Genomic DNA, 16,134 nt, shown 5'->3' on the forward strand with positions numbered 1-16,134 from the left:
ATTCTCTCAAAATTGGTTCAATTAGACCCATACATCCCAGGACACTGAACATGATCCATTGACATTCGCTTCCTCCTCCAGCCCCTGGCAAATACCATAAAGTGGTTGTGAGTGTGGAATTAAATTTCCCACCTTCCTTTTTGACGGCTCTCTGCCCCGATTGGACCTCATTTGCCAGATAGGTTTTTTTTTTTTTTCTTATCTGTCCTTTGATCACAAAAGGAGATGGGTCTGGCCAGGCCTTGAGTGACAAGTTCCTATCATTTCAACACACAGACTCGTAGCCGGACAACCCACTGCTACTCTAGGCCAGTGTTCAAGGCAACAACTGTCTTGTTTCTGTTACAGGTTGCAAAGAAATTGTCCTTGAAGATGAACGAGGTTGACTTCTACGAGCCATTTATGGAAGAGCCCATTGTCATCCCTGACAAACCTTACACGGAAGAGGAGATTGTGGAGTTTGTGAAGGAGCATCAAAGGTGCCTCAGATGGCGTGCAGGGGAGGTGGGGGCTGGGGGGGGGGGTGACGAGAGCCTGGGGGCTGAAGAAGCCGTTCAGTCCTGCCATCTCAGACGCCTGAGGGCGACAACCAGGAGTGAGTATCCCAGCAGAACTGAACTCACTGTGGCTCTGCTGGTCATTGGTCCGCGGCGGGCATTTTCTGACTATGGATCTACACTTGCCAGCAAGCTCAGCCCACTTTGTCGCAGGGAGGAAGGCACCGCACACAGCAAGGTGTCGGTACGGTGATAGCCATGCTAGTGATTTAGTGACAGCCTCCTAAAGTAGGTGCTTCTGGAAGCTACTTTCCCTAATCTTCAACAGTAGGCGGTAATTATTATTATCCTAACCGTACAGATCAAGGAACTGGGCGCGGGGTAGTCAGGTCACTTAGCCCGGGATGCACAGGTTATGCACAGAACTTCTGGGAGAGGAATATTTGATCCCACTAGCTCTAGCATAGATCAGCATCCTCTTTCTGTAAAGGGCCAGGTAATAAATAGTTCAAGTTTTGAAGGCCAGATGGTGTCTGTTACAGATATTCACTTCTGCCCTGGAGTGTGCAAGCCATCATAGGCCGTACGTAAACAAATGGGTTTATATATGGGTTTACAAATAGACGTTTATTTCTAAAAATAGGAGCCCTGGGCTGGATGTGGCCCATCAGCTGTAGTTAGCCAACCCCAGCTCTTGAAGGAGGGACTATCCTGGAACAGGGAGCACAGGGGTGGGTTCACCGCCCCACCCAGCCACCCACCCCTCGCCCCTCCCCAAGCTCCCATTTGCTCATTGAACCTGAAACTCCGTCTTTCCATCACCTGGTCGGCCTTGGTCCCTACACAGAAGCAGCACTTGGAGGAAATTTCGACATGTCTAACACTATTTGACAACCTTCAAAAAGAAATGAAACCATGAGCAAAATAGAGATCCGACCCGTTCCTTCAAATGTCCCTAAAGGGCTTTGGATGGGTGACCCTGGTGACAAAGCAACGGTAGTTCTGGGCTGTTTTCTGTCCTGGGTCTCTTCAGTCTGGGTTCTCAGGAGAGGCACCTGTCCATGAGGAGGGAAATGGCTTGTTGGCCTGGGCGTGACCTGACCCTGTGCCCTCTGACCCCTTATCTGTAACTGACTTCATAATCCTTGGATCAAAAGGGTCTCGGGAAAGGCTGTGAGCTTTGGGCCCAGCTGTGCACGCGACATCACAGGGCTGAGCTGCTCGGTCTCGTTAGGGGAGAAACAAGCACATAGGGCCCTTTACACTCTTGAAAGTGAACCAACATCTCGCCTTACATTTCACTGCGCTGAGGCTTTGCTGTCGGCAGCGGTCATCCCTACTCAAGGAAGCTCATCTTTTTGTTTGTTTGTCTTTTCAGACCCACTCTACGTCGCCTGCGCCCAGAAGATATGTTTGAAACATGGGTAAGAAAGTGGCAAACTCTTTCTGCCTTGTACCTTCCCCAAGAGGCATACACTCTGAGTTCCAAAACCCACATCGTCTTATTTGCCTGCGGTAGATGTCGGCATGGTAGCAGCCCACTTCTCGTGGGCGGGGCCGTGGGCAAAATTACTGTCTCTCTGGGTTCATTTCCTACAGTGACTGCTGGCTTTCATTACCTGGCTACCAGTGATCCAAGGTCACACAGTGCAAGGAACTCAGACCCTGAGTTTCATACAGACTTGGGCTCAAGTCCAGAATCTGGCACTTAGTAGTTGCATTAAGTCACGTGGTCTTTCTGCACCTTAACTTCTCTAAAATCAGGCTTTTGGGGAGTTCCCATCGTGGCACAGCGGAAACGAATCCGACTAGGAACCATGAGGTTGCAGGCTTGATCCCTGGCCTCGCTCAGTGGGTTAAGGATCCGGCATTGCCGTGAGCTGTGGTGTAGGTTTCAGACATGGCTCGGATCTGGCATTGCTGTGGCTCTGGCGTAGGCCGGCGGCTACAGCTTCAAGTAGACCCCTAGCCTGGGAACCTCCATGTGGCATGGGTGCGGCCTTAAAAAGACAAAAAAAATAAATTAAAATAAAATCAGGCATTTTGTAAGGATAGACGGTGTGAGGAACCCAGAACATGGTAGGTATTCAATTAAAGCATGGTAGCCGTTTTTCTAACCATCAGCTCAAGACACTGGAAAGCACTGAGTCAGATTTTCCCCTAGGTCTGTGTCATAGACAACAGGTAAGGCTGTCAAATTGTATTATAAAAAGGGTCTTGGAAATACACCTCCAACTCCACCCCGGCTTTACACGAAATTCTGTAAACATGAACAACTAACGTCTGGGGAGCATTTTTCAAAGTATGTCCTGCACCCCTTACATTGCTCTCTCAGCAGTTCTAGAGAGGGATATAAAACAAATAGTAGTTTAGCTTCGCGGGGAAACTGACAATCATACAGGTGAAAGTAGTCACTCAAGGATATATAGCGAATAAACCCTAGATCTTAGGACTTGAATTTAGACCATCCGGAGCCCGATCTCACATTTTCTTCCTTTCCTCGCGTGGGCCACATCCTCATAAGGCAACATTTTGGCAGAGAGTGGGAGAAGGAGGAGGGGATTAATGTGGAAGTATGTATTTACAAATTCTCTCGTGCAGCGTCTAAAGTAACAGAGGAGCAGAACTTGGGGTAACTTGACACTTTCTGTTTTACTGGCATGTAGCTTCTTTGGCCGTTTGAAGGTAGAACAAACATTTCACACCGAACACAAATAATCCAGTCTAGGACAGTGCATTATTTAAGAACAGCACAGCCCCAACATATTTCCCCAACATTTAAACCTTTCAAAAGTTTAATCTTTAGGAGGTCTTGTCATTACACTTAAAAATAACAAAAGGAGCATAACAGTGCTTTTAAAATAATATTCCTTTTTAAAGTATTTTCATGCCAATAAAATAATTTCAGACCTATTGGAAACAGTATAATGAATTCCATGAATGTCTTTACCCAGATTCCCCAAATGTTAACATTTTACCACCTTTGCTTCATCGTGTGCTCTTGATAGAGACACAGGTTTTTGTTTTTCGGGTTTTTTTTCTGAACTGTTCGAGAGTATGTGACAGACCCAACTCCCCTTTGCTACTAAATACTTCAGAAGTTTTCTGAAAGCAAGAACCTTCTCCTACATAATCACAGTCCCCTCAACAAAATCAGGAAATTAACACTAATACAAGTCTCCTCCCTCATCTACGGACTTCATTCAAATTGACCAGTTGTCACTAATGTCCTTTATGGCAAGAGAAAACATTTATCTTTGTTCTGGCCCTGGATCGAATGCTTGTGTTGGGGTGTTATGTTTCTTTAGTTGTCTTTAATCTGGAATAGGTTGTTGGTCTTTCTTTGTCTTTTGTGACGCAAGGTACCAATTTACAGTGAGAATGATAGTTACTGCTCTGCGCTGCTCTGCCTTTATCTTTACTTCTTTTTATTTTGTTCATGCCTAGAGAGAAGTCTCAATTATCTAGTCTCCCAGAAGGGGGAGACGGCAAAATTGTAGAAGCCTTCTCTCCAGCCTTTCATCACTGACACAGCAGTATCACACCCCAAATCACCACCATAGTGAGGGATGTCCTGCCCCCCCCACCTCTCTCGCTCTCTCTTTTTTTTAATGGCTGTACTCACAACATATAGAAGTTCCCAGGCCAGGCACTGAAACCAAGCCACAGCTGCAACCTACGCCACAGCCGCAGCAAGTCTAGATCCTTTAACCCACTGTGCTGAGCCAGGGATTGCACTAGCGCTTCCACTGCTACCTGAGCCACTGCAGTGGGATTCTTAACCCACTGTGCCACAGCAGGAACTCCCTGCCCCTCCTTCTGATCAGACACCCCTAGACTCCCACACAGCCCTGCAGAAATGCTCCTTCTGCCATATCGGAAGCAGATGTTCAGAAAGAACGTTCGCTGTTTGGCTTCACTGAAACCTATTCTCTGATTTCTTTTCACGTAATGACTAGGCTACAGCTTTTGCTGTACCATAAAATGACAGTGATGGCTCATATTTTCCATGTTATTATATAGTCAAGTGTTTGCTAATTGGGAAAGGGGTATGTATTGAACTTAACTGGGTAGAGAAAAGGGCAGCCAGGCTTGCTTACTCCTTTTCATCAAGGAATGCCCACATGAATTCCCCAGAAGCCCCAGTCAGACCCAGCCAGCCCCTCATCCAAATCTCCAACTAGGGAGGGAGGGCAGGACAGGCCGCCCGGGATCATCTTCACATGCTAAAAAAGGAAGAGCAGAAGCCAGCCTGCCAGGAGGCTCTCTGGGGAGCCGCTGCCTAGCCCCACCCCAACCCCAGAGCCCACCCCCAGAGCAGCCTCTCCATGGGCTACTTGGCCACAGCAAATTAAACCACACATGATGGGGAAAAAGTGACCAGTTCAGGAACTTAAAATCTCCCTCTTCAACACCCGTGTCCTTAGACACTGCAAGATATTTAAATAAAATAGGAAAACGAGGTAGAACTAAAACAACGCCTGACCTTCTTCCCTCCCCAAGTGTACAGGTTTTTAAAGCAGCAAATCATGGGAAACATATAACTTGTTATTCCTGAAAAAATATTTGCTGTGTGTGAATCAAATGGCTATATAGTTATTATTTATGTAGAATATTAATATTCAAAGAAGGACGGGGTAGGGCAGGGTGGTCCAGACCCAGTGGTGACCAGTCCTTCTGCTTCGAGACTCCACCTTCCCACCGCCTCTCCATCCTAGCAGAGTCCTCAGCAAAAGCCCATGGAAATGGGAGTCAGGGATTCTTTCTAAAAGAACCTTCCCTTGGTTGCAATAGGAAAGTGCTTCCCAGAGGGGGCCAGAGATCTCCAGGTGAGACCCGACATCCCTCCGTTGTCCCTTCATTAGGGAGTCTGACAGTTTTAACCACTTTTTCCCCCCACTTTGCATCTCTTCATTCACCACGAGAGCAAACATTCAATAGAGACTGGAAGGAAACAGTAAAATATGAACAATGGTAATATATCTGATTGGTGGGCAACTGCTTTCGTTTCTCCTTGGTATCTGTATTTTCTTTAAGCGGTAGTAAGATTTTTATCACTGTACCCCCCCTTTTTTTTAAGTCAATAGACATTGAGAAGAACCTATGAAGAAGAATCTATTCCACTCCAACAAGCAAGGAGGTTATAAAAATAAACATTGCTGTCCTGTCCTTAGGAACTCAGGGTGGAGTAGATAAAACAGTCCCCACAAAAAAGCACCAGCCCCGCATGCTGGCTGCTGTGACAGAGGGCATACAAACAGCTAGGGAATCTAGAGGAAGGTAGTCACCAAAGTAACTCCCACATGTCCCCTTCTTTGCAGGATCTGGTGCTCAGACACTTCGTATAAAAGCCCCTTCTTGGCCTCTTTCAACTGAAGTCATTTTCACTGTTTTCTGGGAAGTCTGCAGAGGGGGTGATAAACCTATGAAGCCCGTTCTGCTCTTGTGATGTCAGGGAGGAAAACTTTTCATCTACCCTCTAAGGTTCATTTCTCAGGGCCTCCAAATTGAACTGACAAAAGACAGATTCGCAAAAGAAAAAAACAGATTTAACTAGCTATCTAGTCACAGGCGTTCACAAAGAAATGTGACTCGGGGAGAGGCTTATATACCATCTTAACGGGGAAATGGAGAAGGGGGCAGCGGAGCACTTCTGGGAGAACAAATGGCTTTTGGGGGAAGATAAATGAGCCCTTAGGAAAAACGGATGGCAGATATGATAGTTTTGTGATAATGTCTGTCTGAGAAAAGATCAGAGTTATGACAATTGAGTTCTTTGGGAAAACTCTGCTTTTAGGCAGATCAAGGATTTCAGGAATTCAAACGCCTTCAGCCAAAATAGTTTTCATGACGCAATGTCTTAGGCTGGACCCCTACAGTGAAAAAGAAGGGACATGGGTTTTGGAGCCAGACAGAACTGGCTTGAATCCCAGTTATGTCATGTACCATCTCTGTGGCTTTAGGTAAGGCACTCGATTTTTTTTTTTTTTTTTTTTTTTTTTTTTTTTTTGTCTTTTTAGGGCCACAGCCGTAGCATATGGAGGTTCCCAGGCTAGGGCTCAATTCAGATCTGCAGCTCCTGTCCTACACCACAGCCACAGCCACGCCAGATCCAAGCGGCATCTGAGACCTATACCACAGCTCACAGCAACGCCAGATCCTTAACTCACTGAGCAAGGCCAGGGTTTGAACCTGTGTGCTCATGGATACTAGTTGGGTTCATTAGCCTCTGAGCCACAATGGGAACTCCAAGGAACTCAATTCTTTAAGCATTAAATACAAATACGACTTTGATTTGAGATTTTAGAAATGATGTATTTACAAAGTCCTGATATATAGGGTGGCAAACAGCAGATATAATTGTCACCATTTTAATCATCATCATTATTTTAAGCCATAATCCCTTCCCTCAGAGAGCTTGTGATCTAGTTAAGGAGAGATTGTGCAATTAAAAAGGTTATTCCCAAGGCAATGTACTCTAATGATAAAGTGGCTGATCTGGGCAGAGAATGCCCAGGGGTGTTCTCAGGCCCGTGGGTGGTCAGCTCGCTTCTTTCTCCCCCTCACCCCCACCCCCATATGCTGGATTCTCACTGAGTAACCCTGATTTTCCAGCATGCCCATGGATTCTTGCTCTGTGAGTTTCTTACTGAAAGTACCTGGCACTGAGCAGCACCTGCCTCTTTGCAGGTGTGCAATACAGGTTCGTGTGCTGACCCACAGAGAGAGAGGCTCTTTCTCTGGGTTACGTACAGCTTTCCATCCAGGGACCATCTCAGGCTGGGAGAGTGACAGCCACATTAGAAACAGCCTCTGAGCAAACGCATATGGATTCTTAATTCTAAAACCAATTTCCAAATGCCTTCTAGAAGGACACACAGAAATGAAGCCTGCTTCCCAGAGTTAATACTGCTCACTTTCAACTGATGGCAGGAGACAGAGACACTGGGCAGCCTAATGAGAACTGATCAGGATAGCCTGTCTGGCGATAATAGCAAATGTTAAACAGTGAAACCTCAGACTCCCCTTCTGGTTGCTGTCAGATTTGTGTAATAAACCTGCACTCGCACGCGTGCGCGCGCGCGCACACACACACACACACACACACACACATGCATGTCTGTAAAATTCAATTCCTCAGAGAATCTGACCAAGGGCAGTGCCCACTTTCTTGTTTTTAATAATATTTTCCATTTAATCTCGGTTAGAATATTTGGTGGTTTTTGTCCATTCCGAACTCAAAGGGGGAAAAATTAGCATTTAGATAGGATTGCACCAGCATTAAAATCAATTGCAATGGAAACGGAGATCGTGGGAGGGTTGAGAAGGCCTGGAGTTTTTATCCCATAGGGTGATTCTGCTATGACATTCAGGGCACCCAGTGAAGCCCTCTGCCGGTGTCAGTGATAATCACATCCACTGAGATTTATCCCAGGTGGCTCCTTCTCACACATCTCCCTCTCCAGGCCTCCTGAGGATCACCTTTCTCCTAAGAGGAGTCCCTCCAAGCTCTCACTTCTCCTTACGCAGAAATAATCAATGCAAAGGAGACATAAGGCACCTATTTGGTCCCTTCTGTGCAGGACATAGAAACCTCCAATGCCGCTTGCTTGCTCATGGATTCAAAACACTCTGTCTAGATTCCTTTTCTCATCCCAACCTCCACACCCACCGTGAGTGCGCATGACTCACTTTTACCGTCGCACCCTCAACCTCCCCTAACTCCAAATTCCAGACTCTTCCCCTAGCTGCCCATTCTCATGACCTGTCCCGCGTGGGCAAGCTTTGGTTCCAGAGCAGGAAGGACGCCCAAGGAAACAGCCTGGAGATCAGAGTCGGCAAGGCGCCCCCTACTGACCACGCAGGTTCTGCTTCTTCCCTAAGAGTTGTCTTAACAGAGAAGCATTATGCTTCTCTGATTCTTTTGTAAACAAAACAGACCCACCTCCTAACGTGCCTCATAGGGTCCGGTCGGCTGCCTGTTTGGGGGGACAGTTTCAGGATCTGTCAGCAGCATTCGGAAGTTTTCATAAGATGGTATAGCGCTGATTATATTTCTGGCAGTGAATTCTTGAAGCACTGTCTGACATGCGCACTCACGGAGCTGTGTTCAGATCTCTTGTTGCGCTCAGAGCTCCTGATGAACCAGACTCACATTCTTCCTCATTTTGCCTTTTACTGCTGCTCTCCTGGACCCGCCAGATCACCGGAGTGAGGCCCCTTTAGTGCTAATGTCTGTGTGTACGGGTGTTTTCCTGTCTTGCAAACCCATTGCTCAAAGTCCACATATTGCTCCGGCGGCCCATCAGTCTTCCCTTCCCGAACGTGTGCCCTGCTCGGCTCTCCTGTGCCCCTGCGTCCACCGCCCTCCGCCGCCTCGCATTTCCATTCCAGCCTCTGAGTCCGTCCCTCACTCACTCCTTGCTATCTCTCCACCGAGGAGAGTAACCTCTGATTCTCTTCTCCCCCAGGAAGATAATTTGAACGGGATCCACATTGTGGCCTTTGCAGAGAGGAGTGACCCAGGTAGGAACCTTAAGCCAGAACTGGCCTCTCACCTTTATCAGCCCTCACCCTTTCTCCTCTCACTTCCGGTCTTCTGCAACCTCAGGGTATCGAGCGCCCCCTGGTGGATGGATGTTAGGTGCGCCTCCACTTTGTGCACAAAGCTATGAGAATGTGCACCTCATTTGATTTGGCTGCCCAACTAGAAAGACCCGCCAAGTACTGAGGAGGATGATAAAGTATCCTGGGTTTACTCGTGTGTGTGTGTGTGTGTGTGTGTGTGTGTGTGTGTGTGTGTGTGTGTGTAAGCTTCTGTTCCCATTTAAAATTCATTTACCGATTTTGTGATCTAGTGTATATGAACCCCAAAGCTACCTTAAAATAACAATAAGGTACACTTTGGTCTGCAAAATATTGTCTGGGCTTAGGAAATGGCTTAAAAAATATTCCCCCAAATAATGAGAACTGGGCAAAACAAGCAGCTTATTTCCAAAATGAAAAATGACCCTATAAATGGATGTGTGACTTTGTTTTATTGTGAAACTTGGACAAGGTTTTCCTGGCTTCCCTCCTTTTAACACCAGTGGAGGGTGACATGCAGGAAAAATTAATTTTGCAGATGGTAAAATACGGGGTCCCTTCAGCAGTGCTCTGTGAATAAAGGGCCCCAAAGAAAGTATAAGTGGAGATTCCAAAGTATATTTTGGAAGACCTGGGACAGCCTAGAATGCAACCAGAGAAGGCAGGGAACTTCCTTTAGGACGGCTAAGCAGCCAGGCTTCGGGCTATGAGGTGACTGGGCAGGGGTTCCCAACCAGAGAGTGCAGGGAACACAAGGACAAAGCCCCCTGCAGGTGGCTGACACAGGACCTTCAGACACCTGTCAGTTCACAGGGCTCTGGGGCAAGTTTAGAAACCACTGCTCCAGGTAAGATACAATTGTATGGTATTTGCCTGGGACCTCAGCATTATACATTCATAGGGACCGATGAGGACACAGAGGGTCAGAGAAGTTAAACAAACGGCCCAAGAGGGCACGATGAGCTAGTGGGGGGCCATGAAGGGGAGGTAGACTGTCGCCTTCATCAGTACCTACCTGGTTCTTGCAAACGCCTTGATACATAGCAGGTGCCCAATAAATAATTGCCTGACGACAGAGGATTCGATAGGCAGATGACTAACCAAGACTCAGCTCAACTCTACTCTCTGGTCAGACCGTGAAGCATTTTATGTTTGTTTGTTTGTTTTGGGTTTGGCAACACGCTCTCCGCCTCTGTAGTTTCTTACAAACCAAAACCCAAATGTTTCTATCGTGCAATTTTAAAAATGGAGAAATAACCTACATACTGTAAGATTCCTTTTTAAGTGTGCAATTCAGCGGTTTTAGTATAGTCACAAAGTTGTGCAAACATCACCACTGCCTAATTCCAGAGCATTTTCATCACCTCAAAAGGAAATCCCACACTCCTTAGCAGCCACTCCTACTCCCCCGTCCCCCGCAACCACCTAATGGACTTTCTGTCTCTATGGAGTTGACTCTTCTGGATTTCATACAAACGGAATCAAGTAGCATGTGGCCGTTTGTGCCTGACATCTTTCACTCAGCATTTTTTCAATAGTCACCTGTATGTGGACACATATCAGTAATTCATTCATTCTTAAGGCCAAATAATAGTCCATTGCATCAAAAGCCAATGTATGCTTCAGATTATCTGAAAGCTTCCTTCCCCCCTTTTCTATTAAATTTTTGGACTGTCCACTGACGTCGCAGTTTTCCCATCATTGACTTGCAGATTTGGAAAAACTCTTCAAGAAAATCTAGCCTGTGTCCAAAAAAAATATCAGTATGTTTCCAGCTTTTTCCCACAGATTCTGGCCACCCCTCTGCCGCTGGAGAAGAAAATAGCAAAGGAAGCCAGCTGCCAAAGGTTTATAAGCTATAATCAAACAGAATTGGGTCCCTAGTGTGTGAACAGAGATGAAATTGCCATCAGCAGCAGCCTGCTGGCCAGACTCCAAGGGGCTTCCTTCCCCACCCCACCTGCCCCCTCCCAGGACTGTGGGGAGGCCTGTCTGGCTCTCCGGAACAATGGAACAAAGAGGCCTCCGAGAAGTTGCAGGAACCTGTTTGACTGAGATTGCTGCTGCTGTAATGAATCAAGCTCCTGAAACTACTTCCACCTCCTCCCTACACAAACATCCCTGGGCCCGAAGCTTTGTCTTGCCCCACATGAGCCCAAGCTGGGGCTTGTTACTAGGAAGCTGGAAGAAATGCACTGGGGGTGGGGGTGTGGGGGAAACTCATAGCATCTTTCCTCTGAGAAGTGGGGCGCCGGCCCGCTTGGGGCTGGGCAAGGGAAAGGCTTTTCGGTGAAAGTCCCTGACTCTGCAGCTCGTCTGTCATTACCTGCAGGTGACTGATGTGTAACCCGGGGCACTGGGGCCTGGCCGCAGGACTAGGAATTTCATTCCTACCTAGGCCGTCATTCTTTGCTCTTGCTAACAAGCTGCATGTGGCCCAGTGCCCCAACCAAACCCCTACCCCCTCACCAAAGAAATCAGGTCATACATCCAGGAAAAGAATACAGCTCTCTTTAAAGAGCTAACAGTCTAGAGGAACTGTGCTGTGAGCTTTCTGGCGATGGTCCTATGTGGTCCCCAAAGCTCCCCTGTGATATATGCGTGATACTTATCATCCCGGCTTCAGACGGAAAACGTGAGTCTTAAGGGTTCAATGACTTGCCCAAATCACTTGCCGATCCAAGCCAAGATTCAAGCTTTCTTGACCTCTGAATTCCTTATGATTCTAGTGATGCCGATGGTCACTTAGGGTATGCTCGTGGTACCTGACAACCCCATGTGGGAGGTGCTAGTTTTATTCCCATTTTACCCCGGGTGAAGCTGAAGCCCAGAGAAGCTGACTTGCTGGGAAGCAGTGCAGCTGGTGTTAAGTTGAGGGCTGTCTGGCTCCCCAGCCACACCCTGAACCACAAGGCCCGGCTGCAGACCTGTCTGCCTGATGCTCAGAGCTATTACCCCTGAGGACGCCAGAGGGATCATTTAGCCTGCCTGTCTTCCTTTCTGCTGTCCGTTACCACTCAGCGCACCTCTGACATTTGAAAGACCCGAAGTTCAACGGCCTGCTTGAGATCACATGGTTAGAGCCACCGTGGACACAAGGGCTTGGATTTCTCACTGGCTCCTCTGTGCACTGTCCACTAAGACCACCCCCGTCCCCCTCCCCGGGGTGCCCCAGCCAGCTGCAGGCTCTGAGAGTGCATGCGCAAGGCTGCTGCAATGAATGGGGCGGAGGGAGCAGAGAGAGCTGGAGACAAGGAAAGCCAGGGAGCAAAGAGAAGCCACCTGCAAGCTTGGGCGCCCAATCAAGGAAGAAAAGTCAAACTTCCTTTGCTGTGCCCAGACTGGGAACCTATGATTATAGAGCAGAAGCAATAACAAAGGTCTATCCAGGTGACCCGGGTGTCCCAAGGACTCTCCCAGCGGATCCGACATTCCCAGCCGAGAGCTCGTGTTCAGGGATGGCGGGCAGTGTCAGCTCTCTGCCTCTGAGCATAATCGCATCGTCTCTTCTGCGGTGAGCTCTCATCCCCTCTGCCCCTGCAGGCAGGCCTGGCTGGGAAGGACATTTCTGGCTCTCTGGTCTTGCCCGGTGCCCGGCTTCCTCTTCCGCAGCCTGCGATCAGCTCTTGCTCTCAGAACCGCACTGGCGTTGCCATGTGACAGGTGTGAAAATGAACGCATCTCCCCCGCCGCCCCCAGACGTGTCTGCATCAGGCTGACGTCTTCTTTATAACACTCGATGAACGGGTCACCAGGCGGTGTTTCTACATGAGCGCATGCTGGATGGATATCCTCCAAGGCACTGGTGATATTAGCACGAACAAGCTGGAAACGCACGGACGCTCTGCTGTCTGCCCCGCGTGTGGAACACAGCCAATGAGGGGCCCCAGTGAACCTCTCCAAGTCCTTGTTCCTACCGAGTTTCCACTGCCTTGAGTTCTTGCAAAATGTGTTGGGGCCCAGTTATCTCCAACAGGAATGCTATCTAACGGAGCTTCCAAATTTCAATTTGACGCATCCAATGTAACCTTGGGTTCTTGTTAAGTGCTAAACCCAAGCACTTAAACATCAATTTAATCTTGATATTTTATCTTCCCAGCAGCCCTGTGGTTGTATGTAATAAGTGCTGTCTTTATCATCCTGTCTTCCCCGATGTGCAGATGAGGAGACGAAGCTATAGTCAAATAATATCCCAGGTCAGGTGGTTAATCAGTGGTGGGACTCGAACCCAGGCAGTCCAGTCCTAAGCTCGGGCTCTGCAACTATCACCTACACTCCTCTCCATCACAGAAGCGTACCATTTGACTTTTCCAGCAGTTCTGGGCCCTGAGAGCTGGGAAGAACAGAGAAGGAGGGCTGCGGTCTGGAGGGGCTGGGGGACCTGATGTCTCAGGTGCCATCTTGGGACTCAGGTGCCCACACAATGTCCCCTTTTCTCAGCGGATTTCTCACTCAAACAGATGCCCGGGTGACTCGCCATGCCAGGGAAGGGCTCAACCATGTCTGTCCTCTCGAGACTCCCAGGGGGCCTGGGTTCAAATGGCATGCTGCCAATTTCTGAGACGTCCAAGGGTACTGAGTGGGTCTTTCTGAGAGGGGACCTCTCAGGTGACGGCCTTCCACCCCTTTGTGTCCCAGAAGCCGGCCCTGGCTTTTGGGCACTCAGCATCCTCCTGCCCAATGACAAAATAAATCCCTCCCATTAATGAAGGGTGGATGTGGCGAAAAACACTTCAAATGAATAAAATGTTGATGGCGTGGGAAAGAAAGAAGACAAAGAAAATCTTTGCATTCTCTTTCTGCAAGTGCGTCACGTGATAACAATAATATCAATATTACCAGCAAGGCCCCCAAGGTAATGGAGGCGGAGCTGTTTTCTCTACTTTCAGGTGAGGGAGATAGAAGCCCAGAGAGGTTAAGTGACCTGTGCAGGCTCTTCCAACTCCAAACACAGCCTCCAAGCTGGGTGATGCCTGTTTACCTGTGTCACCTGCCACAGAAGCAATAGCAGCAGGACCGGACCGAACAGCTGGGCTCCCCCAGCCCAGGCCTGTCTCTGGAGCAAGAGCCTGGGTCCCATAACTGCACGTGGTGTGGAAGCAGAGAGGGTCCTCCAGCGCCTCTAAGGAACAAGCACTGCCAGCCCTGAGGAGGGGTCGGGAGGACACAGCGGGTGGAGGCGGAACAGCCGGCTGTGGGCCTGTAACTCTGGGGCCACTGCTGGATCAGGCACCCATGTGCCTCTGCCAGACAGGCCCTGGCTCCCGACATGGTTGCGACTGGGCTGAAGCTGGTCCCCCAGGGCTGGTGCAGCCTCACTCCCAGCAGCCCCCCACCCCCACCCCTGCCTGGGAAGGAGGAAAACAGAAGCACCAGCTTCCCCTCCCACGAGGATGTGATTCCCAGAGGCCTCTCGCTCACCGTGGGAAACCTGGCCCAGCCTGAGCCCTGGGCGGGGGGGTCGTGGGATCTCAGGGTCCAAGGCCGTGTGGCAGTGAAGGAGTCACAGCTCTCATGGCGCCAGGGCCCTCTTCTTTATTTGGGTCCATCTCAAGGAGACTCCTGGCCACACTTAGGGAAGTCACTGGCTGTGGGGGTGCGGCTCAGCTGCAGGTTAGAAGGTGGGAAGGACCTGTGACTACGGGGGTGGGGTGGGGGGGGAGGCAGCAGCCGGCCCCCCAGCCCCCATTCTCCTGCCTGTCTCCCAGTGCCCCTAACCCTACTTCTCTTGCATCGAAGTTTTACACCACCGGGTGCTCAGATATCAAGCACAAACTTGAGCAAGAAGATGCAGCAGCTTGTTAGGCGTGTGGAGACCTCAGTGGGAAAATGGGTTGTGGAAATGGCCCTCTCATGCAGACCAAAGACCGGAGTTTGAATCCTGGCTCTGCCCCTGGCTGGCATGTGATCCTGGGCCAGTCACAGGCACTCCCTTGTGTCTCGATTCCGTCCTCTTTAAAGTGGAGATAATGACTCTTTCTCGCCTCCACCAGGACTGGATATGAAGAGGAAATGCAAAAGGACTCTGTGGCTGGCAGCCAGTGAAGATTCAAGAAATACTCCTAAAATAAAGTTTGGGCGACACGATTGCAGAGTTCCTGCATGTAAAGAACCATGTCCCGTGGACATAAAGGAAGAAGCTGGGAGATGAACTTCTTGAGAAAAAAAAGCAGATTTCAGCGGGCTGCAAGAAAAGGACTCTTGGCTGTTTGGGTTATTGACTCTGTAGTGGGTCTTTAGGGAGGTCGGAGGGTCTCAGCTCCGAAAAAGAGCAAAGACAGACAAATGTTCTGGGTGGGGTCATACACCTGCCCAGCTGTGTGGGGGAGATGCTTGGGAGTCCCTCCTGGCGTTGAGAATGGCTGCTTCTCCACCCTAATAACCCAGAGAGAATAGTCCTCTAGTTTCAGTGGTGAATAACTGCTAGCCTACACATTTCAAAATAATATGTCCTTGTGTTCCTTTATCTACCTTTCTCTTTTAGATGATAGGCTATCCTTTCTGAGAGATACATGGCCGCAATCTTAAAAAGGCCTCTAAGCTCAGTACACCACTTGTGAAGGAAACATGCATTAATTTCAAAGTCACTCATTCCTTCATGTAACTGCAGTTGTGGACTAGCCTTGTGCTTAACATGAATTCCAAGTGTGAAATACGGCTTCCTATGCCTGTCTTCCTGGCCAAAAGGAGAGGGTCCACCGTGGACATGTCTCTCTTCCAGGCCACCTGTTTTACAAAGAAACAGAAGCTGTCCTTAAGAGGAAACTGAACTTGTAACTTAAAATTGTAATGACTGAATCCCCGGGAGGCCGGTGTAGCTGCCTTAACTCCGCTTTCCCCGATGAATGAGAAATGAGAATCCATTCCAACAGGTGTACATTCAAGGCTGGGGGATACTAGCAGGGGGCATGTATGGGGCTTGTGGGCCTTGAGTCAGGAATATCCAAATTAGCTGAACGACTTTAAAACAAAGTATTAAACCTTGCTTTAACCCGTGTACTGAGGGGAGGTTTTCATAGTCATACCTGCTGGCACAGCCGCCCCTGCAGGC

General features: G+C 48.8%; 1 protein-coding gene across 1 annotated transcript in view; it reads left to right on the plus strand.

Annotated features, from left to right (window-relative positions):
- The window catches only part of CASQ2 (calsequestrin 2), a 65,816-nt gene that overhangs the window by 40,892 nt on the left and 8,790 nt on the right, over nt 1–16,134 (plus strand). Inside the window, 3 exon segments of the mRNA XM_021089995.1 lie at nt 349–479; nt 1,876–1,921; nt 8,969–9,023. Coding sequence (XP_020945654.1) covers nt 349–479; nt 1,876–1,921; nt 8,969–9,023 — 232 coding nt within the window.

The sequence above is a fragment of the Sus scrofa genome, chromosome 4 (assembly GCF_000003025.6).
Source record: "Sus scrofa isolate TJ Tabasco breed Duroc chromosome 4, Sscrofa11.1, whole genome shotgun sequence".
In the NCBI taxonomy this organism is placed as follows: domain Eukaryota; kingdom Metazoa; phylum Chordata; class Mammalia; order Artiodactyla; family Suidae; genus Sus; species Sus scrofa.